The 27,201-nt window shown below is 50.6% G+C and overlaps 4 protein-coding genes across 4 annotated transcripts; 1 reads left to right on the top strand and 3 right to left on the bottom strand.

Annotated features, from left to right (window-relative positions):
* Positions 1 to 1,275: 1,275 nt before the first annotated feature.
* DAND5 (DAN domain BMP antagonist family member 5) lies at positions 1,276 to 6,432 on the bottom strand. Its single transcript, XM_074203527.1, has 3 exons — positions 6,122 to 6,432; positions 2,114 to 4,360; positions 1,276 to 1,840 (listed from the first exon to the last, which is right to left on the bottom strand). The coding sequence occupies exons 2-3, from the start codon at positions 2,519 to 2,521 to the stop codon at positions 1,592 to 1,594; spliced, it is 657 nt and encodes a 218-aa protein (XP_074059628.1). The 5' UTR covers positions 2,522 to 4,360; positions 6,122 to 6,432; the 3' UTR covers positions 1,276 to 1,591.
* A 243-nt stretch (positions 6,433 to 6,675) lies between these two features.
* On the top strand, positions 6,676 to 10,683 carry GADD45GIP1 (GADD45G interacting protein 1). The gene is made up of 2 exons (XM_074203526.1): positions 6,676 to 7,043; positions 10,216 to 10,683. Exons 1-2 carry the CDS (start codon positions 6,691 to 6,693, stop codon positions 10,586 to 10,588), a joined length of 726 nt encoding a protein of 241 aa, XP_074059627.1. The 5' UTR covers positions 6,676 to 6,690; the 3' UTR covers positions 10,589 to 10,683.
* A 720-nt stretch (positions 10,684 to 11,403) lies between these two features.
* On the bottom strand, positions 11,404 to 17,138 carry RAD23A (RAD23 homolog A, nucleotide excision repair protein). Its single transcript, XM_074203525.1, has 9 exons — positions 16,926 to 17,138; positions 15,928 to 16,089; positions 15,558 to 15,751; positions 14,103 to 14,158; positions 13,833 to 13,960; positions 13,223 to 13,301; positions 13,012 to 13,142; positions 12,742 to 12,906; positions 11,404 to 12,543 (listed from the first exon to the last, which is right to left on the bottom strand). Exons 1-9 carry the CDS (start codon positions 16,995 to 16,997, stop codon positions 12,430 to 12,432), a joined length of 1,101 nt encoding a protein of 366 aa, XP_074059626.1. The 5' UTR covers positions 16,998 to 17,138; the 3' UTR covers positions 11,404 to 12,429.
* Positions 17,139 to 22,128: 4,990 nt separating this feature from the next.
* On the bottom strand, positions 22,129 to 26,184 carry CALR (calreticulin). The gene is made up of 9 exons (XM_074203524.1): positions 25,969 to 26,184; positions 25,006 to 25,107; positions 24,514 to 24,717; positions 24,205 to 24,299; positions 23,908 to 24,117; positions 23,653 to 23,766; positions 23,401 to 23,544; positions 23,213 to 23,305; positions 22,129 to 23,007 (listed from the first exon to the last, which is right to left on the bottom strand). Exons 1-9 carry the CDS (start codon positions 26,063 to 26,065, stop codon positions 22,801 to 22,803), a joined length of 1,266 nt encoding a protein of 421 aa, XP_074059625.1. The 5' UTR covers positions 26,066 to 26,184; the 3' UTR covers positions 22,129 to 22,800.
* Between the last annotated feature and the right edge of the window lie 1,017 nt (positions 26,185 to 27,201).

Genomic DNA, 27,201 nt, shown 5'->3' with positions numbered 1-27,201 from the left:
CTGGAATCACAGACTGTATAAGAGCTGGAAAAATCTCCAAGCTGTACCTAAGCAACATCCCAACAAGTGGTCATCCCATCTCTGTTTGGGGACCTCACTTATCTCCTGGGGCTGTTGTTTTTGGACAGTTTGAATTGTTAGGAAGTGTTTCTTTATATTAAGCCAGGAAGCAAAGGGAGGACTGAGGGCCAAGGAAGCTGAATCCCAGAAGCCTAAGGGTCAAAGTGATGGGGAGGATTGGCAACTGGTCTATGGTTTGGCATGAGACAGTATTCCTGGTGTCCGGCTTCTGGATACCCAACCTCCCACCTCCATCAACACATCAACCCTGGGAACTGACCCAGACTCCCCACCCCCAACCACTGTAAGCTTCCAGTAAACCCTATTCCCACCCCACCTCTGCCTGCTGCTTGACCCCCTGGCCTTTCAGGCTAGCCCCACCAAGCCAGGAAGAGTTGCTGCCAAACTCCATCAGTCCTTACTTGCCTGAGAGCAAGGTTGGAAAACTCTACCTCCATAGGCTGAGAGAAGGGAGCTGGTAATAAAGGCTGGGATAGGGGTGGGGTTTGGGGTGGCTGAAAGGTGGAAAAGTGAGACATGGGGGATGAGAAAACTGGGACTAGAGGGCTCTGGGTTCGTGGAAAGGGAACAGACCTATTTCCTCCTCTCCAGGCAGCTCCCAGGTCCTCAGTCTGGCCCTGATCTATCCATCTGTTTCCTCAGGTAGTGCTGCCCCCACCTCCATCCTGCTTCCCTCACCTGGGAGGCTCCCTTCCTGAGGAAGAGAGAAAGCTAAGGGGGGTACAGAGCAGCCCCCCACCCCCACTCCTGAGGGGAAGGAGGCGGGGCCGCCAGGGGAGGGGAATGAGGAGGCAGAGTCACCACATGTCCCCGCGCCTGTGCCAGACGTCCGCCATCTGCTTGGGGGCCCTGTTCCAGCTCCTGCACAGCTCCCGGCTCCCTCCACCTTCTCCCCCACACTGATGGGTAGGCGGGGGTGGCCTAGAGCCCCAGACAGGGGGGGACTGCCTCAAGGGCAACATCCATACTTCTCCCCCCTCCACCTCCCCCTAACCAAGAACCCAAGCTTCCAGGCTCCAAGAGCTCCCTCCATAGTCCCAGACAGGGAAGGTTGGTAGACCTACTCACTCACCACTTCTTGGCCCAGAGTCCAGGTTTGCAGGTCAGTTTGACCCTGATATGCCTTCCTCAAGACCCCCTAAGGAGGCCTGGAATTTTCCCCAAAGGCCTGGCATCCACAACCCAGCCCAACTTCTTCTCTCTCCCTCATTGTGCTCAGGTTGGAAAAGGAGCAGACACAGGCAAGGATAGTTTCAAGCAGTCAGATCCTTTATAATTTTACAATCCAAATCTCAATAAATACCAACTGTCTGGGCCCAAGGTTCCTAGAACCATTGGGCCTACTGGTCTGGATTGTATCAGGTCAGGGACCATCGTAAGGAGGATAGGGAAGAGGAAGCCCAGGAGGGTCAGTGTGAACCTGAGAGGCCTCTCCCAAGAGCCATCTAGGAAGGCTTTCTGCTAATGGGAGCGACCAGTTGGCGTCATCTTGTTCTTGATGTGCTGCTGCTCACACATGTGTGTGGCACTGACAGGCCTCCACTAGAGAAGTGGACACCTTCAGTCGCCTGTAGGAGGAGGATTCACCAGCCACCTGGCACCAAAGAACTACGGACACTCGGCGCTGGCGGGATGGCAGGCAGCTGTTGCAGAGGTGGGGCCTGGTGAGGCCTGCACTGGGGATGTAGAAGGAGCTGCAGCGGCCAAAGCAAAACTTGTTCTGAAAGCGGATGGAGGTACAGCCAGGCCGGGAGATCACCTATCGGGCAGAAACAGAGTGAGAGAGACCAGAGAGGAAGAGACAGACACATAAAAGAGAGACACAGCAGGAGAAGTGACCAAGAAGTACAGACAGAGACAGAGATGGAGAGAGATGGGGAGGGTGAGTAAGAAACACACAGAGACAGACAGTCACAGTCCAGGAGCAAAGCAAAGGACTGCGGCCCGGAGGGGTCATCAGATCAAAGCCCGGGCCAGCCATCCCCTCTCTCCACTCTCCTGCCTCGTGTTGCCTTGCTGCCCAAAGGCTTACCTGGGTAAAGGGCACAGCCTTGCATGTCTCCCGAGTCACATCCTTGGGACTGAGAGGAAGGGACACAGCAGGCATCTCTTCTCCCTGGGGGCTCAGTCCTGAAGCATCTTGAAGCTCTCGCTTACCAGGATGGAGGGGCTTCCACGATTCTCCTCCTACTTGCAGACTCAGAAAGGTCTCCCAGCTGTGGGAGATGGTGGTGGGTGAAGGGGAGATCTGGGTATTTTCTACCAGCATCTCTGATCCATCTCCAGAGCCCACCCCTGGAGATGGAAAGTAAATGCTCGACTCTTGGGAAACGTTGGAAGGCAGGGGCCTGAGCATTGGAGCTAGCATCTTGGATGTTATGGGGCTGGACCAGACCCCAATTATTAGGCTGAAGAAAGCTGTGAGTTGTCTAACTAACATCTTCCCAATGATCAGTTAGTCCCTCTGGGCTTCTGTCAGTGGATTCTGCTGCTATCCCTCCGGTTGGAATCTGGGCTCAGGGTTCAAAGTGACTGACCCTGCTGTCTAGGTTTATCTGTTGTGTGGGACCTGCGGTAAGCTGGAAATCCAGTCTAAATAGGCCTCTCTTCATGGGGAGCCTCACAGGAGGGAAGAAGAACAAATTTGCTTGTGCCCACCCCCATATCTTGTTCCCCACAGAGTTTTCTCAACCTCCTCCTTGGGTCACATTCCCAGACCCAAGTCTGTGTGTGGTCTAAAAGTTAGAGGAAGTGGGGGGTCCTGGCTGAGAGCCATGGAGATATAAGGTATAGTGGAAAGAGCTCTAGTTTTGGCATCCAATGTTCTGTATTCAAACCTGGATTCTGTCACTTAACTACTGGTGAGAGCCTGGGCAAACTTGCCAAGACTCCGTGGGGCCAGTGGGTGGTAGGCAAAAAAAGACAGGAGATCCTGACTGGAGGCTGAAGGCTGGTTGAGACCTGGGGTTTGGGGCTTGAACTGCTACCCTCCCCCATCTCACACTCAGGTGAGGAACCCAGAGACCGTGAGAAAAGTGCCAGCTCAAAGCTCCCAGCCTTCCCCATTGCCCCAAACTCCTTGGTCCCTCTTCCCAGCTGTGTTGATAGGAACGGTGAAGGCTGCCCTCTGGTGGTCTTTTTCTTCCACACCTAACACATCCCTCTCTGCTTTCCTAGGTCTGGCTCTCCTAAATCCTCCCCATGTCCTTATCCATTCATAAAATTACACAAAGCAGAGAGCCTTCCTCTCAAACTTAGGGATGGGTCTTATATCCTGGGTGGCTCCTGGGCAGGAGATGCTTCCAAGAAAGGTGGAATCTCAGCACTGGATTAGTTTTTGAATCCAGCTTCTCATCCTGTTCAATAATCTCATCTAACTCCTCATCTAACTTTTATCAGAACACTCTCTGAATCTCATATCCTTCACCTGTAAAATGGGAAGCACCAGATAAAGGATTTATAGATCCTCTGCCAACTTTAATGAAATGTTTATTGACTAAGGATCTGTGACTGAGACTTCCACTTGCAGGAGCTCATTTTACATCTTGGGGCACATTCAATTTTCAGGTAACTCCTTGTTAAAAACAAAAATTTGCCTTTTAATTCTCATTGGTCCTAGTTATATCTTTTTAAATCAAGTTTTACAAGTTTTCTCCCTTTTCTGTGTAATGAGAACATATGCAATAGGAATAGAAAAATCTGGAAGATGTATACCTCAAAATTACTCCTTTGGACTCTATAGCCTAGGCATTGCAACCATAAGCCTAGGGATACTATCTACCTGTCCAAATCTGAATTAGTCTCCCAGTTCATGGAGACCAAAGGGGAAAGAGGATTAATTCTCAGTAGTATTTTACTAACCATCATACCAAGCCCTCCCTTGGCTCCCTGAGTGGCCCTCTAGGTTTGGACCAAATTGCTAATTCTTTCTCCCTTGAAAGTATAGCTAGTATTGGAGGCAAGGAGACCCAGAAACTTTGGAGATCAGATTCAGCAAGATCCAAGATTTATGGAGACCTGGAATCTGGGGAAAAAAAACAGAATCTAAAGTGGCCTGAAACAAAAGGAAACCCAAGGATTCAGGATTGTGAAACATCTGGGGAGGCTGGGAGCTCTCCTCAGAGAGGAGGTGAAATCCTGAGCCCAAGATTCCCTTTTTTGGGGGAATAGTTTTTAGTCCTCTATTAGCTGTGAGATTTGGATGTGGGTTCTGTACAGAAGAGATGGAAGAATGAAGGTCTCCCCCAAATGGCTCCAAAGTCCATCACTGGCTGTTAGTCTAGGGGTAGATAGATGAAAGTAAACTGTAACAATCTCCATTTTCTTTCTCTTCTTTAGGGTCCTAACTGCCTACCTCCTCCAAGAGTTCCCCCCTTTCATTTTCCTTCCACCCTTCCTCTCTCAGTCCTCCTTTACCTTCCTTCCCTCCAATTACCTTTCCCTCCTTCAGTCCTTTACCTAATCTCCTTTCTACCTCTTAGTTCTCCCTCTTCCCATACCCCCCCATTAATAACTATAATTTGAGCAAATCCCTTCCTTTTTCTAGGCCTTGGGATTCCCATGTATAAAATGACTCCCCAAGCTCTAACATCAGGAAACATCAGACACTACCAACTCTCCCAAAGGAAATTATTGTCTCCATTCCATGAACCAACTGCCGATCCCAAGGAATCCCCTGCAATTATCCAGTACCAGTATAATCTATCCTGAAACCTGAGGGAAAAAAAAAACAAGCACTGAGTCCTAAATGTATGACCCTAGGCAAGATGGGAAAATGGAACTGATGACAGTCCTTGTGCTATCTATCTTAATGCCAGCATAGTATGTCTCTCTTTTTTTTAAGGTTTTTTGCAAGGCAAATGGAGTTAAGTGGCTTGCCCAAGGCCACACAGCTAGGTAATTAAATGTCTGAGACTGGATTTGAACCCAGGTACTCCTGACCCCAGGGCTGGTGCTTTATTCACTACGCCACCTAGCTGCCCCTATAGTATGTCTCTTAATAAACCTGTGGGCTTGAGTTAGCAATATGTTCCAGGAATATTGTTAAGCATTGGAAATATAAAGAATGGACAAAGTCCATGCCTTCAGTGAGCTCACAGTCTTATTGGGGAGACAGTTTGCAACCAACTATTTAAAGTTGGAAATCAACAGAAGCTAGAGATAGTAAAAAGGGAATCAAGGGAAGTTTGTCATCTCATTTTATCCTCACAATCACCCTATTGTAGGTACTTATTATGTTCATTTTACAGATGAGGAAACAGAGGCAAACCTTTTTTTTCTTTTTATACTAAATAATTTATGCTGGGAGTGTCTGAGGCTGAATTTCAACTGGCGACTTCCTGATGTCAGAGCTCTAACCCCCACACCCCACTACCAAGCTACCTGGACTGAAAATTGAAGGAATGGTCCCCTTTAGAACTAACTAGCAAGGTTGAGAGTCTTGATAGAACGATCTTTCTGTGACCGACTCAATAGAAGGGTATTTCTCCTCTTTAACTGGAGGGGACACCAGAGTAGGAGACCTGTGATGATGGAATGGCATTTTCCCCTTGCTCAAAGACAGGAGACTGAAACTCATTGTAATGGGAAAGTTCTTTGCTTTATAAACCTTTTAAGCATCAACAAAATAGAACAATTTAAGGAGAGTTTTCTTACATTCGGATAGAACCTGAAGGCAGAACGTGTACTTGGTACATGAAGGGAACTTATTAAATACTTGCAGTGGATAGAACACTGGCCCTGGAGTCGGGAGGGCCTGGACAATAATTACCTAGTTAGGGGCTGCTAGGTGGTGCAGTGGATAGAGTACCGGCCCTGCAGTCAGGAGGACCTGAATTCAAATCCGACCTCAGACACTTAATAATTACCTAACTGTGTGGCCTTGGGCAAGTCAGCTGAACCCCACATTGCCTTGCAGAAAACTAAAATAAATAAATAAATAAATGAATAAACAAACAAACAAACAAACGAATGAATGAATAAATAAATAAGTGAATGAATGAGTACTTGCTAAACCATGAAGTGGCTAATTTAAACCTACAGGAGATCTTAGCGATTCTCTAGTCTGGTCTGGTCTGGCCCCCGATCTTGGAAGCCGATGTTTGTCCTTCCTGCTGGTGGGCTGGATTTCGGGGGGCCGCTGAGCTCGGCCCCCGGCCTCCCCTTCTCCGACGGAACCGCCTGGGTCCAGGGTTGAATCGGGGCTCTTGGAGATCCTGGGCAGTCGGGGCTAAGGGAAACTGAGGCCGAAGAGGGCCGACGGGATGACAGGCTGCCAGGCCGGAAGGGCCCTGCCAACAAAGGCGGCGACTCGGGTGACGTCACCGCCCGCTGGGGCCCCCACCCCCCGCGAGGCTCAGTCCGGCCTTCCCCCAATCCAGCCCCCGCGCGCCAGGCCTGCCCTGGAGGCGCTTGCGCTCTCTCGCGGACACTCTCCCTGGCGACGAGAGGAGGAGAGGGCAGACATTGGCCGGGGGAGACCAGGGCCCAGAGCCTCCGGCCAATCGGCGGGGCCCGGCGCGCCCCGCCCTCCCGCGTGCTCACGCTCTGACGCAGGCAGCGCCGCGGACACCCGGAACCGGTCTGCCGGGACCCCGGCCGGCGGCCAAGATGGCGGCGCCCGTGCTGCGGGCCTGCGGCGTGCTGAGGCTGCGGGCGCCCCCGGGCGCCCCGGCCCCCCGCGCCTACCGGGCCCGGCCGGTCCCGCTCCGCCCTCCCGGCCCCTTCAGGCCGGACCCGGAGGACCCGCTGACCCCGCGCTGGCAGCTGCAGGCCCGCTTCGCCGCCAAGCAGTTCGGGCGGTTCGGGGCCGCGTCCGGGGTGGCCCCGGGCTCGCTGTGGCCCACGGCCCCGCGGCTCCGGGAGCTGGAAGCCGAGGAGCGCGAGTGGCAGCCGAGCCTGCAGGCCATGCAGGAGGCGCTGCGGGCCCGCGCCGAGGCCCGGGAGCGGGAGCGCCGCGAGAGGTGGGTGCGGGGCCCCGGGGGACGTGGGGCGAGCCCTTCCCTCCCCGGAGCTCCCAGCCCCGCGGCGTAGACGCCCCGCCGCTCGCTGAGGGCGGGAGGGACGGGGCAGGCGGCTTCTCTCGGGAGTCGGCTGGAGCCGGGTCAGCCCCGGCCTAGAGGCCCCCAGGCACGGTCCCTGGCCCCGGGGCCACGAGGCCTGCCCCCGCGGAGCGCCCAGAGCCGCCGGAGGCGCCTTCGGCACCTGCCTTACTTCTCCGGAGGCGGCCCGGTGGTGCCCGACCTGCGGGGAGCGCAGATCTAGCCGAGGTGTGACCCTGGGCGAGGCACATGGCCTCTGTTTTGCTTCAATTTCCCCATCTGTAAAATGGGTGAAAATAACGGCCCCTCCCAGAATAGTCGTGAGAAGCACAGGGTGTATCATCTAACACAACTCAGTTTCATTGAGCTATTTTGCAAAATGAGACACTGAATACTGGATTTGGAGGCAGAAGACATGGGTTCAAGTTACAAATTGACCGCCGACCCAGTCACTCCTTTCTAGGTATTTTGTTGTTGCTGCTGCTGTGGTGTATTTTGTTTGTTTTAAAAGAGCGAGTAGGGGTGAAAAGGTTCTGAGAGGAAGGGAAGGCGTTGCAGGGCTAGGGCTGGGGAAGTGTAGGCATCCTCTGGAGCCTGGAGCTGCTCCAGTGGCAGGAGGCCTGCAGGGCAGAGCTGACCACAGTGGAAGGCCCGGACTTTCCTGGGTGGCTCACAGTGGGAGATCAGGTAACTTTCCCGGGTGGTCTTTCTGAGACCCCATTGTTAGTATTTTCTCTCCATTATAATTTTCTTCTCTTTGTCCAATTTCTTTTCTCTCTCTAGCCTGTAAATCTTAAATCATTTGGTTTTGAATCCCCAGGGCTCACCAGAAAGCCTTGATTGTAGCAGGTTAGTAAATGGCACACTGACCTGGGAGTTAGGAAGACTTGAGTTCAAAAGAGGCCTCAGACACCTACTTTACCTCAGTTTCCTCATTTGTAAAATGAGCTGGAAAAGGAAATGACAACCACTAGTATTCTTGCCAAGAAAACTCCAACTGGGATTACAAAATGTCAGGCATGACTGAAATGATTGAACAATTATAAATGTTCCTTGTTCCTGTTTCCTTATCTGCAAAATGAGGGATAAGATGATCTTTAATTTAAATAACTTCCAGCTCCGGCAGACTGTTAATTCAAATCAAGAACTGGATGGTCCTTGGAGGTCACTGTAGAAGCAGGGAAATGGAGCTGCAATCTCCCCACTCCCTCTCCAGTCAATAATCATTTTAAGTGCTTCCTGTCCCAATGCTGGGGATAGAAAAAAAAAAACCGAGGTAGTGTCTGCCTCCAGGCTCAGCATCAGGTGGAGCAGCTCTAAACAGACAACCTACATGCAGGTCAATATGTTGGGAATAATAATGTGGAGTTACTGGAATCAAAAGGGACTAGGAAAGACGATTTCTATTGAAGATGGAATTTTATTTGGGACTTGAAGGAAGTCAAGTGGAAGCAATGAGCAGAGAGAGTATTCCAGAACAAAGAGTGGATCAAAGCAAGAAATGAAAAACATGGGAAAGGTAGGAGGGGGCTAGATTAGGAAGGCCTTTGAAGGCCTAACAGCAGGTTTTGTATTTGATCTTGAAAACATTAGGAAGTTTGTTAAGGTCAGGCAAGACAGGATCAGACCCAAGTTTGGGGAAAATCACTTTAGTTTTCTGAATGGAGGGAGCCTAGATTGGAATGGGGAGAGACTTGAGATAGGCAGACCCACCACAGTTATTGTAGTGGTTCAATAATGAAGATTGGAGGACCAGGCCTGGGGTCCTGAGGGACTGGTGGGGCCCCCTATAGGAACAGGGAAATTAGGAGGGTGGGGAAGACTTCGAAGTGAAGAGAATGAACTCCTGTTTTGGACATATTGAATTTAAGATATCTTGTTGTTTGGGAAAGGTATTTTGAACATGAGATTAGAGGTCAGCAGAGAGGTTGTAACTATTGCTTTTAGGTAAATTTGCTAATCATCATTCTAGAGATGATAATTAAATCCATGAGAACTGATGAGATCACCAAGCAAGGTGGTAGTATAGAGGGAGAAGAGAGGTCACTAGACTTAACTTGGTGGAGAATCCAGCACAGGAAACAAAGGAGAGGTCAGGTCACATCAGGGCAAATGAAGATTAAGAAAAGGCTGTTGGGATTCGGTGGTTGAAATCATTCATTTTGGTAGATTTCTGGGGTCAGAAATGGATGGAGAAGGTGGAGGCCTTTATTATAGATGGCCTTCCCATAAAGTTTGGCCACAAAGGCCAGAAGAGATATAGGATAATAGTTTATCAGGGGTGGAAGGATTAAGAGAATTTTCTGAGGATGGCAGAGATAGGGGCACATTTGGAGAGTAGAGATCAAAGGTCAGTGATAGAGCCAGGATGATATAGAGACTCCTGGAGGAGATGGGAAGGGACAGTCACCTGAGAAGTTTGAGGACCAGCTCATCATGTGAAATGTAAGTGAAGGTAGTGCCTGAGGGACAGGAGGTAAGAAGAGGTTGCTCACCATCAGTATCCTCATTTTCTTCTGCCATCCTCCTGGTCCAAGGCAGTACCCCAGGAAACAGTGAATAAATTCAGTGCCCAGCCCTGTGTAACTTAAGGTCTGATGAAATTAGAGGCAGTATGATACAGGTGATAGATTTGTCAGAGGATGGCTTCCAATTTACCTCTGCCATTTCCTTATGGAACCTTGAACAAATTACTTAATTCCTCTGGGCCTCAATTACTGTTCCCTAAAATCGAGGGCCTGTCCTAGCAGACTTCTATGATCCCTCCCAGCTCTACCCCCTGTGCTTCTTTGTAGTTGATGTGGAGCCAGAAAATATGGGTTTGCATCCCAACTCTGACCTTAGCTGTGGGACCTCTTTGAGCCTGTTTCCTCAGCCATGAAGTCCTCCACAGCACTCACGTGAGGGAAGGGATTTCAAAGTCATGAAACATCAGAGCCATGGGAGCTATCAGTTCCAGTGTCTGGAACCTTGTGGGGGCCCTCACCATTCTGAAAAGCACAGGGGTTTACCAAGGGACCCACAAGAGGAAACAGGCCCAGAGCCCTGAAATAGCTCTACCAGTCCTCACTCACCCTACTTCCCTGCCCTCCAGGGAGCAGCTCATTGCGGCCAAAATGGCCCAGATGCCACAAATGATCATGGCTTGGAGGCAGCAACAACGGGAACGCTGGGAGAAGACACAGGCAGAAAAGGCCCGAAGGGCTCGGCTACAGGCACAGGCACAGGAGCAGCTCGGCTATGATGTGGACCCGAGAAGCTCCCGCTTCCAGGAGCTGCTCCAGGAACTGGAGAAGCAGGAACGCAAGCGCCTCAAACAGCAGAAGAAGCAGCAGAAGGAGGCAGCAAGAATGGCCTCTCTGCAGACAGCAGCAGAGGTCTCTAAGGGCCCCAGGCTGGAGGGGCATTGTGACCTGGAGCAGGGAAGCTCAGGCAAGCAGGCTGAACCCCCATCCAATAAAGTTTAGTGCCCATGTGTTATGTGTCCAACCTTCTCTTTCTCTGCTCCAGGAGCTGGAAATAACCCACCTAGTGTGTGTTTGGAGTTGGTTTGAATCTGTGTCTTGAACAAGTCCCTCTTTCTTCACCTATAAAATGAGGGTTTGAACTAAATGATCTTTAAAGTTCCTTTCAGCTCTAAGCCTTACAACCCAGGCAGGACAACTTGATCCCTGCCAGTACCTGAGGTCACTGTCTACAGGAAGGGGAATCCCAAGGTCCTGTCCCATTTCCCCCCAACCCATTTCTCAGTTACTGGCTCCCTGCCCACACAGGGGGGCTCTCAGCTTTGCCAACCACTGGGGGGAAGGGGCAGGGGGAGACGATGGGGAAATAATGGAGGAGCAGATGGTGGAGGGGGAGAAGGCTTCTGTTTACCAACATTAATCTCCGGTAATTAGCCAATTACCAAGGGGGAAAGTAGCCAAAACAGACAGCAGTATGTGTGTTGGAGGGAGGGCTTCACCCATCCAGTATTTCTCCTAGCTTGGGGGGCTGAGGGGCGGGGAGGAGGGAGGGCTCCCTCCAGGGCCAGAGCATCACAGGGTTTGGCTCTGCAAAGCTCACCAAAGCAGCTGACTCTGAGCAAGGCCAAGCCTGAGCAGCTGAGCCAGTGAAGGTCCAGTTTAGCCTGGTAAGGAGCACCCCACCCTTCCCAGGCCCAAAGAGAAGGTGTTTATGCTTCCCCATGGCTCAAGAGCCTTCATACCAAATACATTAACATCTCTTGGTGGAAAAAGGTCTAGTTACTACACAACCTCCCAAGACAGAACACAGGAACTAAACCAGCTGCCCCTAGCTTGTTTCTAAAACTTTATTCACTTCAAAACCTTTATTAGAGACACATGGGGGGGGGGGGGCAAGAGGGAAGGAGTCAGGACAGCCTGACTATAGGTTTGGTTTCTGCACATTCTCTCTAGTGAACCCTATTCAGAGATCCTGCCCTGACCCTCCAGCCCTACTATATGATGCAGTTCTGTAGAGCAAAGCAATAGATTCAGATATCCCCCCTGCTCTTCACCAGGCATAGCAAGGAGCAGAGGGGGCTGAACCTAGCCCTAGCTGCCTTCTTACAAGTTTCCTACTCTAATCCCAACACCCCGAATTCTTCCTTCTCAGCGTTTAGGCTGGTGATAAGCAATTAGCCCTAGCTATCCTTCATCTGACTTTCCTCAAAAAAAAGGCCAGATGAAAGAATTTAGACAGTTTCATTCCAAGGGAAGATCAAGTTCCTCCCAGCCCCAACCCTACCCCAAGTCAGAAAGGGGGCAGAAGGGGTGGAGCTGGGCCACCTCAGACTCCCCCTAGGAGGGGGTGGGGACATCAGCAGTTTCAGGGGAGGGAGGGAGGAGAGACCTGCTTGCTGGGAGCTGGGGCCAAGGCTCCATCTGTCTCAGCAGCAAGCTGGGCCACAGGCCAGGAGGGGCCCATCTGTCTCCAAATCCCCTGGCCAGGCCGCCAGCTCCAGCTCGCTCGCTCACTCACTCACTCTCTCTCTCTCTCTCTCTCTCTCTACACACACACACACACACGCTCTCACACACATGCACACTCAGAAATGGGGGGAATGCTGGGTCAAGGAGGACAGCCTTATCTCAGCTGCATATGGCCCCCAACTTCCTTGGGGGAGAAGAGAGTTAAAAGGGCACTCGGGTAGTCTTTTTATGCTTTTTTTACCCACTTAAATAAACATGAATATATATATATATATGCATATATATATATATATATTTGTTTTCTTCTATAAAACTTTTTTGCCGGCAGTGGGGGGGTATAGGTGGGGATGAGCTCAGTTTCCCTCCTCTCTGCATCACTCGTCATCAAAGTTCTGACTCAGGAGAAAATTTGCTGCCAGGTTCTCATTCTTCTCACAAGCAAAGTAGGCCTGGATTACCAGGCTCTCAGGAAACCCCAGGGCCTTCAACTGCAGGAGATGAACCAAAAGAGGATGAGTGAAAGGCACAGGGACTCATGGAAGGGCATTACCAGCCAGTCCAACCCCCATGGGAGATCCAGAGAGGTGAGGTGCTGTGACTTGCCCATGGTCACCCAGGACTAAGTGTTGGAGCAAGGATTCAAGTTCAGCTCTTGGGCTCCCTTCCCACCCTTGCTGGCCCCTTACCCTCTCTATGGCTTCTTTTTCCTGTGGTGTGACCTGGATGTAGTTCATCTGAGGGGATTCCTCACCAATGGCCCCAACCTCCCCTTCCACATCAGACATGTCTGCCAACTCCCCTGTGGGCTCATTCAGCATCTGGATGAACTGTTCCTGGTGCCTGCTGATTTGCTGAGGACCAAAATGCAAGAAGCCAGGTCACTGATAGGGAAAGTCACCAGCTTGCCCTTGACAGCAATCAGAAGGCCCAGCTCAAACCAGAGACCCTCAGCTCACCTGCAGTAATTGAGGGTTCTCCTGGCCTAGCTGCTGCAGCAGGGCTGGCAACAAGGCCGGGTTCTGCTGAATCACTTGTCGCATGTTCTGGAACTGAGGCTGGTCACGGAGGAATTCCAGGGGGTTCTCACCTGTCAAGGCAGATAAAGGTTTCTCTCTTTAGCCCTGGGCAAGTAGGCTTCTCCTTCCTGGCTTGGTGCCCACTACTTACCTCCCTCTGGGGCAGGTTGTTCAGGGGCTTGGCTCTCCTGTACAGGGCCACTCTCAGGTTCTGGACTCCCTGGGATCCCCTGTAAGGCCAAAGTGGGTATAAAATGTCCATTCTACTCTATAGAGTAAGCTGGGCCCTCTTTCCCACGTACCCACTCTCTGCCAGAAAAGGAGCAGAGGAAATGCATGCATATATATATATATATATATACATAGATATAGATACAAACACACACACACACACACACACACACACACACACACACACACACACACACACACACACAGATCAAGGAGCTGGGACAAGACAGCACAGTCTAGACATTCATGATTACCATAATGTGGGGGAAAAGGGAAACTCAGGAAAGATCCATTATTTCCAAACTAAAACTGAAAAGGACCTTAGAAACTCTTCCTGTCACAAATGGAGAAAATGAGTGTCAGGGTCATATAGGCAAGCAAAGATTAGCAGGGTGGGAATCAAACCCAATGTTGTTTCCACAAGTCAGGGCTGCTTGCTTTTCCTTCAAAGTCAAATTGAAGCCCCATCTCCTCTATTTCCAGGACAGGTTAGGGGAAAAGCCCAGGGAGGTGCCTGGGAGCCAGCTCACCGTCAGCAAGTACTCTACAGCCCGATGGGGGTTGTTATAACTGGCCCTCAAGGCAGCCACCACACGCTCACGCTCATAACCCATGGACATGATTTCTGTCAACATTGTCTCGTACTCAGAGCCTGTCACTGAAGGGAGGGATAGAGAAGGAAGGTTCTGGGGTGACTTGGGGCTGTTTCCAGCCCCCTTCCCTCCTTTTACCCACCCCCTGCCCCAAGGCCCTTTTTCTGGTGCCGGACCAGAGATACGGCCCACCACCCGGCCACCCACCTAGTGTAGAGGCTGCGTCATCCTCCTGCCCGCTGCTCCCTGAAGAGGGAAGAGAGCTGTAGAGTCGATAGAAACATTTTTATCAATGACTTGGATGAAACCACTGAAGGCAAGCTTGTCAAATTTGTGGACGATGCCAATTGGGAGAGAATGAACTAAAATGCTGGATGATAGCATCAGAATCTAAAAAGATCTTGACTAGAAGTGAGGACCAAATTGAATAAGGTCAAGTTTAATAGTAATTAATGTTAAATTGTACGGTGGGTTCAAAATTCTGCTGGTTAGAAAGCACAGTGCCCATGGTGATAATCTGGATGATAATCAATACAATTCTGCAATGTGACAAAGTGACCAAAAAGGAAAGAGATCGATCCAAAGGGAATGAGTGACACTGTTCAAAGCAAGGAAAATGAAAGTTCTGCTCTAGTCTTCCCTGATAAATCACTTGAGGGGCACAATCTTCAGTTCTAGGCACTACAGGAGAGCAGAATGGTAAGAGGATGGCAGAATGGACCCCATGAGGATCAACTGAAGGAACAGGAAATTTAGGGTAGACCAGAGACTATCTGGAGCTTGTAGGATCTGAAGGGCTACCATGAGGAAGACTGCTTCTGCTTTGACCTAAGGACAGAAATAAGAGCAATGGGGAGTTGCTAAGAAACAGGAAAAAATAAAAAAAGCTTCCTAACAAGGAGAGCTGTCCCAAAGTAGCATGAGACACGGTGAACTCTCCCTCACTCGGAGTCTTCAGTAGAAGCTGGACAACCACAGGTTGGAGGTGTTGTTAGAAAGGATTCTTGATTAGAAACAGGTTGGACTCAGCTGGCCTGAGATCCTGTGCCCTCTGGGTTCGGGCTCCTCACAGTGCTGCTCACCTCCCTCTCACCTGGGTCTCTCTGGGAGGGGAGACAGAAGACATCAAACTCAGGGAGGCATGGGAGCAGTCTCATATATGTGAGACTTTGATTAGTTATTCTGCTGGGTTCCAAAGTAAAACCTGAATCATAGAATCATTTAATGCAAGCTAGCAGGGACTTTGGAAGCCATCTAGTCAACTCTCATTATGAGAAACTGAGTCCAGGGAACTTTTAAGTAACCATGCAAGTTCACACTATACAAAGCAGAACCTTGGAGAATTGAACATTGAGTGGAATGGGTCCAAGTTGCAGAGAGGCAAATTTTGGCTCAATTTAAGAAAATACTTCTAAAAAATTGGAGATGTCCGAGAATGAAATGGGTTGCCTCAGAAGTTAGTTCCTATTATTGGAAGTCTTAAAGCAGAAACTGGATGACAGGTGATCAGGAATGACAGAAGGGATAAATCATTTAACCATTTAGGTCACAGCTACCTTTGTTTATAAATGAAGGAATTGGAATTGTTGCCCTGAGGTCCCTTTCTAGTACAGAGAGCCTGGAAAAGCATGAAAAGCCCCCATCCCCCCTCAGAAGCCTTACCCAAGCCCAGCCTCTGGAGGTGTCCCAGAAGCTGACTCCTCTGTGGACTTCTTCTCCTCACTGGGGGCTGGTGGGGGTAGGGGCATTGCAACAATGCTAGGAGCTGGTGGGGCAGGTGTAGAGGGCTCCAGGGTATTGGCAGCAGCAGGGGCAGAGGGCTCTGGAGGTGAAGAAGTGGTAAGCCCAGCTTTGGCCTGGGAGGACCAAAGAAAATGTATGTTAGAGCCTGGTTTTTATCAGCCCCTGACATAGCTGGGCCAGACTCCACCCTGGCCAGACCTAATCTATCTAGGGCACAGTTGTTGACACCCTGTAGTTGAAATGTCTTCTAGCCTCCTTTCCATTACTCCAGAATCATGCTAGTTCTTACCTTAGTCACCATAACGACCACAAAGTTTTTCTCATCAATTTTATAGTCTCTGATGGGGACATCATCACTGAGGATCTTTCCTGCATAGATAAGCTTCTGTCCAGACACAGGGAAGGCATCACGACCCTTCTCTGCCTCAATCTTCTCCTTAAGCACCTTCACCTGAGAAGGAGATCATTGAATTTTGGTTAGGAAAGACCCTTAGAAAAAATAATCCAACCCCATCCTGTTATAGATAAGGAAACAGAAATTCAAAATCAGGAAAGGATTTGTCCAAGAAGACCAGGGAATAGAATATAGACAGGGCTCTGGAGGACTTTGGGGACCAAAGGAGAAAGGATGCTGACTCCAAACGTAGCCCAGGCTATCAGTCCGAAGCTTTGATTCCTCATTTCGGCTCTCCCTCACTGTGAACCTAAGCAGGTCTTTTTAGCAGGCCTTCAATTTCCTTATCTTTCATATAAGCAGAGGATTTAGAGATCAGGGGATTTAGAAGGGACCTTAGGAGCCGTTTAGTCCACCGGGGTCTGTCAAAGGAGGGATAATCCCTTCCCTGCCTCGGCCCAGAGACGCCGCTACGAGGGAAGCAGGTGCCCACCGTGGCGGAGCTGCCAGCTCTCCCGACCCCCCCCCATGCCTCCTTTACTTCGGGGGACACTCGTCTCCCCCATAACCCCTCTGCAGGCCTGGATGGGGGAAGCCTCCGCTCACTCTCGGAACGCAAACTGCTGCTGTCGTCACCCGCATCGCCCGGGCTGCCAGGGCCTCCCCCGGCCCACAAGGCAGCTCCGGGGGGCTCCCTGCCCGCCCCGGGGCCCTGGAAGACACGGGGAGGGGGGACCGCTGAAGGCAGGGGATCCTGGGGGAGGGACGGAGAAGCGGGCAGAAGCCGGGCCGCAGAGGCCCGGAGGAGGAGCGCGGGGAGGGGCGGGGGCGAAGGCGAGCCGGCCCCGGCTATCCTGCCCCGTCCCGGCCGCTGTCCCCGGCCCCGGCCTCACCGTCTCCCCCGGCTCCATGCGGATCTTAAAGGTTTGCTGCTGCAGCGTCTTCAGGGTGACGGTGACGGCCATCGCTGGGCCCGGGCGGCGGCGGCGGGCTCCGTCCGTCCGGTCCGTCCCTCGCTCCGTCCGACGCGGCGGCCCCGGGGCAGCAGACACACGGGAACATGCAACTCACGCCGCCGCCATCTTAGCGCCCTGAGCCACGCCGGGAACTGCTTCCCGGTCATGCGCGCCGCGCGGCGAGCCGAGGGAAGGGACGGGCGCGAGCGCGGCGACCCCGATCACGTGACCCGGGGGGGTCGACGAACGGAAAAAAAAAAGAACCCTCTTTCCCGGCCATGCGTACTGGAGACTCACCCGAAGGCTGTCGCAGGAGCAGCACCCCCCCACTCCTCCCCGCACCCGTCCCGCGGAGCTTGCGCACTAGAGGCTTCGGTGCGATGACGTCATTGTTTTGGGTGGCGTCACGGTGTCACAAAATGGCTGCGGGAGAACCTGGTGTGACAGCCCCGGCTCTCCCGGGCACGTCACAACCAACCGCTTCTTTCTTTACAGATGAGAAAATCGAGGCCCACAGGTGTCTCAGTGACTCGGCCAAGGCCAGAAGGGTAGCAAACGGAAGAACAGGTATTCAAACCTAGTGCTGCCACTTTTCAGCCTCACCTGTGAGGCCTTGGAGGGATGGGCGAAGCTAGGCTCTCGAATGTTCCATCCCCTACCTCCCTCAGGGCACTCCCTGCAAAGCCCGCGCTCTGAAGAGCTCCAAGAAAATTCCAATTTCAGGGGCGGCTAGGTGGCGCAGCGGATAGAGCACCGACCCTGGAGTCTGGAGGACCTGAGTTCAAATGCGGCCTCAAACACCTAATAATTAGCTAGCTGTGCGGCCTTAGGCAAGCCACTTAACCCCGTTGCCTTGCAAAAACCTAAAAAAAAAAAAATTCCAATTTCAGGAAAACCATTTACTTTGGATCATCCATCTATGAATGAATGAATGAAGCACTTATCAGTTGGCTGTTCTGCAAAGCCCTAGAGACTAAACAGAAAATCAAAATTCTCCTTGCTCCCTAGGAGTTCACATCCTTCTAGAGAGACTACACACCTGAAAGTTGGATGGACAGGTCCTGGGTGCAGCCTGTTAATCCAATATCATTTCTATGGTTAAACCATGTCCTTTTCTGATGTTTGGAAATATCAAGAATTTTCATCCCTAGGTCACAGGGGGCCACAAAAATGTTTGCATGAAGAGGGTTGCTGGTTCAAATCTCCACAAATTTGATTCCCCACATAATGACTTAAGAGCCTGAACTGTCAACATGACTTCAGGTGACTGTACACTTTGTTAGCTCTCTCCCTGCTCAGTTGAGGCCTTTAGATTTTTGTCTATCCAGAGCCTAGCTCAGCATATTGTACTTGGTGTTTGTTGAATTCCATGGAAGCCTTAATATCAAAAAATTTAGTTGGGGAAAAAAATGTAATGGATTATCACACCACACCTCCAGCTGGTAGAAGCCCCAGTTTCCTTCAAAGCTCAGTTGTGCCATTTCCTTGGGAGGTCTTTCTTGTCCCCTCCAGTTGTTAGTTTTCTCTCTAGAAATTTCTTATACTTATCCAGGGATGTGCTGCTAAATTTTTAACATACTTGGCAAAAAAATAATGTAGCACAATGCATTTTTAAGTTTAATTAACATTTTCCTTGTCACTTTCTTAAGTAGAGAACAGTAGAAATGATGGTCACTGAACTACATAGGAAATTCCTGCAGGTCACAGGGACTTAGAAAACTATATATTACTGTCATCTATGTTTTGTTGTATTTTTATTTATTTTTCAAAGTATTTCCCAATTATATTTTAATCTGGTACAGCCTACAACTGTGGTTAGTGTTTGATTTAGTGTTTGATACATCTGCTCTAGACTATAAATAGATCAAGTTTGCTAGTTTTCAAGGAACTTTAAAATGCACTCAGAAAATTTAACAATTGACTCAAAAAATTAACAAAATTAGCTGATCCTGGAGTCAGGAGGACTTGAGTTCAAATCCTACCTCAGACACTTAATAATTACCTGACTGTGTGACTTTGGGCAAGTCACTTAACCCCCATTGCCTTAAATAAATAAAATTAGAAAAAAAAATTGTTTTTAAGTTGACTCAATAGCTGCAGCATATCCCTGCTTATAAATGAACATGTATCCCCAATAGAATATAAGATTTTTGAGTTTCTAGCATTGAGAAGAGTATGCTGATGTTGTTGTTGAGTTGGTATAGTCTTGTCCTCTTTTTGACCTCATTTGAAGTTTTTTTTGGCAAAGATACTAGAGTGGTTTGTCATTTTCTTCTTCAGCTCATTTTACAGATGAGGAAGCTTGAAGCAAACAGAGTAAAGTGACTAGTTCAGGGTCACACGGCTAGTGTCTGAGGTCAAAGCTGAACTCAGAAAGATAAGTCTTCCTAATTTCAGATGGAGCATTCCATCCGCTGTCCAACTTGTGGCCTTAATAAATATTTGTCAGATTTCATCCTAATTCATCTCTTCCTCACCCACAAGCTTGCTAAATTCATTTGAGTAAATGTACTAATGAAACAATGAAAGAAAAAGCATTAATAGAACATTTATCATGGGCCAAGTATTGAACTAATCTCTGGGGATCCAAAAACAGTCCTGCTAGATTCTATTAAGAGGAGACAATAGACAGGGGATTTGTGGCCAAGGAGGTACACTTTGTTCTAGAAAGTATAGGAAGGGGAAGTCAGGTACACTTTGTTCTAGAAAGTATAGGAAGGGGAAGTCAGACTATAGAGAAATAGTTTGATAGAGCTCATCAGCTGTTACCACTATTCACTTTCTCAAACGTACAAATCAGAGTTCCTGACTTAGGAGGCTGTTTGTGCTTCTTTCTTGAAGATCATGCCATCAGGGAGATGATGCTATGACAAGCACCTAAATTGGTTTTGAGTGAAGGGGGCTGTGCTAAGTAATCAGCCTCATTTTCTCTTCCGGAACTATCTGAGTCCAATGGCCATATATGAATCAGGATGACTGGAGATGGTCCTGGATGAGGCAATCATGGTTATGTAATTTGCCCAAAGTCACACAGCTAGTAAGTGTTGAATGGCTGAGGCTGGGTTCAAATTCCTGTCCTCCTGTCTCAAAGGTCACTATATCACCTAGCTGGCTCCTGACTTCAGGGAGGATATAATTAACAATAGGTTAGATAATTGTATTGTAGCCAAAAGGACAATGACTATGGAGTTAGGGGACTTGGAATCCTTATTGGTGGGCTTCTTGGTTAATTTTGATGATACTTCTCATCCCTGGGACCCCAAATGATACAACAATAACAGAGGCCATCTCAGCTCTCCCTATGTAGAAATCCCTATAATGACATCACCTAATGAAGAAAAACCCTCCATAGCTTTTGGACATCCTCTTTGTTAGGGAGTAACATCTATCCATCCAGGGATCTTGGTTCTGGACCCAGGGGCCAGGTTTAATAAGGTCTTTTCCAAGACAACTCTCCAGCTGCTTCTTGAAGGCAATATATTCCTTACTCAAGTTCAATGGCCAGTTTCTTCCCCAGTTTTTATGTAGTCTTGAGGATCCTCAGAATCCTGTTTGTGGATCTCTTCTGGATGTTGTCCAGCTTGCATACCTTTCCTACAGTGTGATACTTCTTCAGGCATCAAGGTGGCACAGTGGATCCAGAGTTGGATGTGGAATCAGGAAGATCCAAGTTCAAGTACCATCTGGGACTGTCCAGTGCCAGTGATCCCAACCATAAATTGAGGAAAAATGGGTCCCACCTCAAGGTTGTTGTGAGGATCCAATAAGATCATTGTAAATCACTTAGCACAGCATTATATAAATGTTCACTATTATAATTTCCATACTCTCCTTTGGAGACCTTATGTCACATCAACTTTGACTGGACTTGGTTTAGTCTCCAATGCTCCTTCCTCAATGGGATTTACTGGCAAGCTGACCAGTTTGAGGCCTACTAATCCCTAAAACCCAAGGCCAGAACCAAGTTCTCAACACCACACCCTCCTTAGGACCCTCATCCAGCGACTTGGCCTGAATATTGTTCCACTTTGAGGCAGTTCATGCTGGGCCTCAGTGACATAAAGTTACAAAGGCGCTCTCAAATTCAGTCTGATTGGGGGCGGCTAGGTGGCGCAGTGGATAGAGCAATGGCCTTGGAGTCAGGAGTACCCGAGTTCAAATCCGGCCTCAGACAATAATTACCTAGCTATGTGGTCTTGGGCAAGTCACTTAACCCCATTGCCTTGCAAAAAAAAAAAATCATTCTGATCACAACACAAGCTACACAACAGTCCTTCTTATCCCATCATTCTGGCAAGAAAAAATTATTCCAAGTCATGTAAACTGTATATGTACCTTCTGACAAAGCAATCACAGAGATGCTCCTCTACCTACCCCACTAAGTGGTCAAAAAAAACCAAACCCACGTATATTTAAAAAAGAAAGCACATTGTGACAAAACTAGAAATGAAGTAGGTACCCACTTTTGGGGATGCTTATACACTGCAATATTTGAACTTAATGGACTAATTATGCATGCCTCAGAAAAAAATCAAACCCTAGAAACTTGTACACAAATAATACAGAACAGCACAGTCAGAATTTACATCCTGACTAAACTTGGGAGCAGGCCTCCCTCGGAAGAATGGACATACTATGAAGCAAAATGAATATACATTTTCAGGCATTGCTATTATATCAATTTTTCCCTTGATGTTACCAGAGAAAGTTAAGTTTTGTGTTGAGAAGTGGTACCTAGTAATACCGATTTAAATAATTTGAAAGTATCAAAAAAAAGTAAAAGAGGTTAGTTTGTAAAGAAAATGTTATCAGTTAATCTTATACTTTTAATAGGTCCTCCCCAAAAACTTCAAAATCCAGTCTTTGGGCTCCTGGAGAGGACACAGACCCAAGTCTCTCCAGGTGTTCAGAACTGAGTCCTACCACTAAGTGGGGAAAGGAAACCCACCACAGGCACAGAAAGAAGGAAATGCGTTCCATCTTCTCTGGCCAAAGCTATAGAGGAACACAACCCCAACATCTATCTGTTCCACTCCCAACTCCCATTCCATCTCCCCAGCCCTCCCCAGGAGCTGGGCAGCTATTGAGAGAACTAGGAAGTTTAACCCTGCCCTTTCTCCAAGAAATCAAACACATGAGAGAGACACAAAACTTAATTTAATAGAAATTTCTTTTGTTCTTACATTCTCAATGTGACCAAGCAAGAACTGACACCCCCCCACCTCCCCACCAACAGGGGCTCTACCCCGCCCACTCCTGCCCTCAGCCCTGGCAGAGGGAAAAAAGGGAGCAGAATTTGGCTTAGGCGCTTATTGGCCAAACCCTCACTCCCCTCAGTGCTACGGGATACCTAAGGGCAGGGCCAGGCTGACAGACCCCTCCCCTTCTGTCTGGCTCCTAAGGATGGGGGGGGGGGGAACGGAGGAGCCAGGAGTTGAGGCCAGTTGGGGAAAGGGGGCAGCTTAGGATCAGAGTCTCTATCCCTGGGTAGTCAACAGGGAAGCTGAGCATCCATGCATTGCGATGCCCTGGATCCCTATGCCCCCCAAGCCCATGGCTAAAGGGTGCCCTACACTATCTGCCATCCTCAAGAGGCTGATGGGGGCAGAGGGACCTGAGGGAGAGTGAATGAAGACAGACACCAGTTTAAAAAACAACAAAAACAAAAAAAAAACACACCCAACCCCAAACAAACAATCCCACCCATTGGAAACAGTTCTCCAGTCTCATAGAGACATTAGTTGGCTCCCGGCCTGGCCCCCGGGGTGCTCCCAGCCTGAGTCCTGGCCCTGGCCAGGTAGGCAGTAGCCCCCTACAGCTCATCCTTGGGCTGGGCACCATCCTCTTCTTCCTCATCCTCCTTATCATCCTCCTCTTCATCCTCTTTGTCATCATCATCTCTGTCCTCATCATCTTTGTCATCTCCAGCCTCTTCTTCCTCTTTCAGTTTTTTTTCCTCCTCTTCTTCACGCTGCCGCTCTGCCTCATCCTGCTGTTCCTTCATCTTCTTCTCAGCTTCCTATGAGATGGACACACCTCTACCTCAGAGCCCTGTACTTGCCCCCCTCCCTTCCCCAATAAAAAGTATTTGAAAATATAAAGTATTTGAAAATAGTGATGAGCCAGCCCACCTCTAGGAGAAAGACACCTCCTAGGAGTCCCCAACCTTCTGTCCAGATGGAGATGACCTATGCACTGCATCCATGCTCTAAAGAAGGAATTACCTTTGTGGCTCCCCAGGTCTCTTCACCAAACTCTTCTGCAAAGGATTCATCATTGGTGACAAGGAAGTTATCAAAGATGGTACCAGATTTCACCTATAAACAGAGAAACAGGTCAGATAGGTGAGGCCAAAGCTTCCCACTTCGGGACCAGCAGAAGGCAAAGCAGTTCCTAGCTTCAGTGACCTCACCTGCCACAAATCCAGGCCCAACACACCAAAGCTGTCATATGCATAAAGATTAGGGTCAGGGGTGTATTCAGGATTGTCAATCTCAGGATGCAGCCATTTGCCCTTGTAATCAGGGTTATCAATCTGCCGGGGCTTCCATTCACCCTATAGAGGAGATTGGGGGAAAACGGAAAGGGTCAGGCTTGAGTTGCCATTCTTCCCACAGTCCCCCCCCCCACTCCTGGACCCCATCAAGCACCTTCCCAGCCTCACCTTGTACTCAGGGTTCTGAATCACTGGTGGCTCCCACTCTCCATCCATCTCTTCATCCCAATCCTCAGGCTTCTGAGCATCAGGGTCAGGAATGTGTTCAGGTTTCTCCCAGTCCTTGGGGGTCAATAAGATGTCATCAGAGCTTTAGAAACACTTTTTCTCCCAGTTGACCTCAGGGATATGGAAAGAAGGGAATGGGAAGGGATCAATGGACAAGGATTAGCAAGGAAGAGTTTCCAACTGCAAGCAACCTACGTCTGGCTTTGTGTCTGTGGGGTCATCAATCTTGGCTCGCTCATCCCAGTCCTCAGGCTTCTTGGCCTCAGGATCCTTGATTTTCTTGGGTGGCAGGAAGTCCCAGTCATCTTCCATTGAGCCTGATTCTACTTGAACATTGTCTATCTTCACCTCATATGTGTTGTCTGGCCGAACAATCAAGGTGTACAGATGGGTGAACTCATCATCCTATGAGCAGTGGGAACACAGTAGTTATGATGTTAAGTCCCCACAGGACTTGACCCCTTCCTTTTGCCTGTTTGTTAGGTAGCTTACCTTGCAGCGAATATCCTTATTAATCAGCATGTTCTTGCCTTTGTAATTAAAGATAACATGAACCTTCTTGGTCCCTGGGCCACAGATGTCGGGGCCTGAAGAGGGGGAAAAGAGGGGAACCGATCAGAGAATGCAAAGCTCCCCCAAATCACTCTTAATGGTAAAGTGGGAGGGAAGAATCCTGGGGTCCAGTCACTTTCCTTCTTCAATCCTCATTTTCACACTGATGAGATGGCCAACCTCAGCTTCTCATGTAAGGAACTATCCAGAATACTAGAAGGAAGAGGGAATAGCCCTATGAACACTTACCAAACATGATGTTATACTCGGAGTCTCCATGCATACTGGCTTGGTCCAGGCTGGCAGGGAACAGTTTCACATAACCACCACCACAGTCAATGTTCTGCTCATGTTTCACAGTGAACTGTATCACCAGCGTCTGACCCTTGTTGCTGAAGGGCTCCATCCGTGTCGACAGGGCATAGAACCGGGCATCCTGACTTGTCTGCAGCCCTACAAGCAAGGTGAAAAAGTTGCCCCAGGTAAGTAAGGGGTCTCCTGTCCCACTGCTCACTAGTCTCCCTTCGACCTAGCCAGCAACCAGGCACAACCAGTCTTCTGTCCCAGATCCAATCCTGACTCCTACCCACTTAGATGGGCCCAGCTTCAAAAGAATCAGAGGAACTTTCAGAGTTGGTAAGGATCTTAACAGATTTAAACCTGACCCTCTCACTTGAAAGATGAGGAAATTGCTAGCATGAGCAGAAGAAGAGGAACTGGTCTGCAGAGGCAGCTCCTTACCTTTGTCCTTCTCTTCATCACCATAAAACTTCCCAGAGGAGAGCTTAAACTTGCCGTAGTCATTCTTGTGCTTGGATTCCACCCAACGATCCTCCCAGCCGTCTGAGGAGAGAAGGAGGTTAGTGTCCTTATGTCCCCCAACACTGGGGAAGTGCAACTGGAGAGAAGACTCTGTGCCCATCTTGCTACTCCTGACTGTCCTTCCCCAGGAAGCTTCAGGGAGTTGAACATTCCCAAGGGGGCTTGACTCTGCTCTTTCCAGACTCCAAAAATCACCTACAGCTAGATGAGATTAACCAGGTCCCCGGAGGGTCATAAATGGATAGAAGTCTCCAAAGGCTCTCTAGGCAGAGTTCCTTCCTTTTGTGAATGGGGAAAGGGCTTACACAAGGTCAACGAGGCAACGATTTGGGGCTGAAATGCCCCCTTGGATGCTTCTGGTGCCAAGGCTCTGGGATAAAGCCATCTGCCCGGTGCCTGGGATCAGGACCCTTCATAAGGGCATCTTTTAACTCTCCGGGAACCGACCCCGCCCCCCACCCCCAAGTTCCCACCGGCCCAGCCGGATCAGGCAGAAGCAAAGGAGGGGTGCGAGGCTCTAGGCCGGGCTTTGGTCGGGCCCCGGGGTCCCTCCTACCCCCCCCACAGCAGGCTGGGCACAGGCAGGTGGCGGCAGGAGGGCAGGGAAGGCCCGGGGGACCCCGTGTGGGCCATCCTCCGGGCTAATGGAGGAAAATGGGTCCCCGGGGAGGGCGGGAGCCACCCCACGGGGAGGGGCGGGGATGCGGCGCCTGGGGGGGCCGCGAAGCCTCCCACGTCCCCTCCCCCCCGTGACAGCGGCGGGGGCGGGGGCGCGCGGCCCCTCCAACGTCCCCCCCACCCGGCTGGGCCGGCCGGGACGGGCTCGGCGGGGCCCGGGGCGCCCCGCACGGGGCGGGGCCGCAGGCCGGCGCCCCCCGTTACCTCCGTCGAGGAACTGCTCCTTGAAATAGACCGCGGGCTCGGCGGCTCCGGCCAGGCCCAGCAGGCCCGGCAGGCCCAGCAGCAGGAGCGGCAGCATGACGGGAAGGGCCGGGCAGGGGCGGCGGGGAGCGGGCCGGACGCAGCAGCCGCAGGACACAGCCACACTCCGGGTCTGCAGTCGGGACGGCGGCCGCCGACCACCGACCGCCTTTATACCCGGCCCCCCTCAAACCAACGCCGCCCGGCCCTGGGCCCGCCCCCTGAGCCCGCCCATTGGCCCCGGCGGCCGCAAGGCCCCTCCCGATTGGCCCCGAGCCGGCGTAGCACTTTAGGCTGCGCCTCGGAACGCTGGGTTCCCAGATGGCCGCTTTCTATTGGCTGCAGCCACGGGCCAATGAGGAATGACCACGCGTTTTGGGGGACGCCCACAGCTGCTCCAGAAGGGGGAGGGAAGCGCCCGGACCCGGCTCCCGTCACGTGAGCGGCTGGCCAGGCCCTCCCCCCAAATCTTCCCTCTCCGGCCGAGCCTCCTTAGCCACCGCGTTGCTAAAGGCCGAGGTGGGGTACCCGGAAGAGGAGCGGGCCATTGCCGGCCCCCTCCCAGGTTCCCGGAATGCTGCGCCCCTCAGCCCTCCCGGCCGCGGGCCTTTCCTGTCCCGGCTCCTGCCCCTGCCCCCCCAGCCGGAGGGAAGCCCCGGGAACCCCGCTTCCCCGGCCCGGCCGCGCGGGACCACCGTGGCAGGGCTGGGGCCAGACCCAGCGGGTCCCTGGGCCTGCCGTTTAGCCGGCCTCAGGCCTAACCGGGACTAAACCCCAGAAGGTTGACTGGGGAGACCTAGCACGAAGAGTCCACTGGAAAGTGGGGAGAGCTTGTTACATGTGGCTGCAGGACCGGGCAGAGCCGAGGGGGCAAAGACGTGGGGATTTAGAGTGACAGCACCTCGGCTCAACAGGAAGGAACCTCGTTTTTCATATAGGGAAACTTAGAAAGCAGCAAGACCACCACCCAGAAAGTGGGAGAGGTGAGATTCTAAGCCAACTTGTCTGGCCTGAGAATCCCCTCTCTTTTTCTAGGACCCACCTAATTCAGGCCCAGGTGTACTTAGAGCCTGGTGACCTAAGGGCAATTCCCCACCCTCTGGAGTTTGATTTCCTCCTATCAAAGTTGGCTTCGCCGCTCTCACAGATGAGTTTAGAGGTGACCTAAAACAGTCCTTATTTGAGCAAGTACAC

Source organism: Macrotis lagotis, chromosome X (assembly GCF_037893015.1).
Source record: "Macrotis lagotis isolate mMagLag1 chromosome X, bilby.v1.9.chrom.fasta, whole genome shotgun sequence".
Lineage (NCBI taxonomy): Eukaryota > Metazoa > Chordata > Mammalia > Peramelemorphia > Peramelidae > Macrotis > Macrotis lagotis.
Note: the sequence above shows the minus strand (reverse complement) of the source record. Positions and strands in the feature narration are given on the sequence as shown.

Coding starts and splice junctions, on each gene's coding strand:
- CALR (XM_074203524.1), bottom strand. CDS start 26,065: ATGCTGCCGCTCCTGCTGCTGGGCCTGCCGGGCCTGCTGGGCCTGGCC. Junction 24,718..25,005: donor TGATGAAGAGAAGGACAAAG/GTAAGGAGCTGC, acceptor CCTTGCTTGTAG/GGCTGCAGACAAGTCAGGAT. Junction 24,300..24,513: donor CGAGTATAACATCATGTTTG/GTAAGTGTTCAT, acceptor CCCCCTCTTCAG/GCCCCGACATCTGTGGCCCA.
- GADD45GIP1 (XM_074203526.1), top strand. CDS start 6,691: ATGGCGGCGCCCGTGCTGCGGGCCTGCGGCGTGCTGAGGCTGCGGGCG. Junction 7,044..10,215: donor GAGCGGGAGCGCCGCGAGAG/GTGGGTGCGGGG, acceptor CCTGCCCTCCAG/GGAGCAGCTCATTGCGGCCA.
- DAND5 (XM_074203527.1), bottom strand. CDS start 2,521: ATGTTAGTTAGACAACTCACAGCTTTCTTCAGCCTAATAATTGGGGTC. Junction 1,841..2,113: donor AGGCTGTGCCCTTTACCCAG/GTAAGCCTTTGG, acceptor TCTGCCCGATAG/GTGATCTCCCGGCCTGGCTG.
- RAD23A (XM_074203525.1), bottom strand. CDS start 16,997: ATGGCCGTCACCGTCACCCTGAAGACGCTGCAGCAGCAAACCTTTAAG. Junction 15,752..15,927: donor TGGTCGTTATGGTGACTAAG/GTAAGAACTAGC, acceptor TGGTCCTCCCAG/GCCAAAGCTGGGCTTACCAC. Junction 12,907..13,011: donor AGAACCCTCAATTACTGCAG/GTGAGCTGAGGG, acceptor TTTGGTCCTCAG/CAAATCAGCAGGCACCAGGA.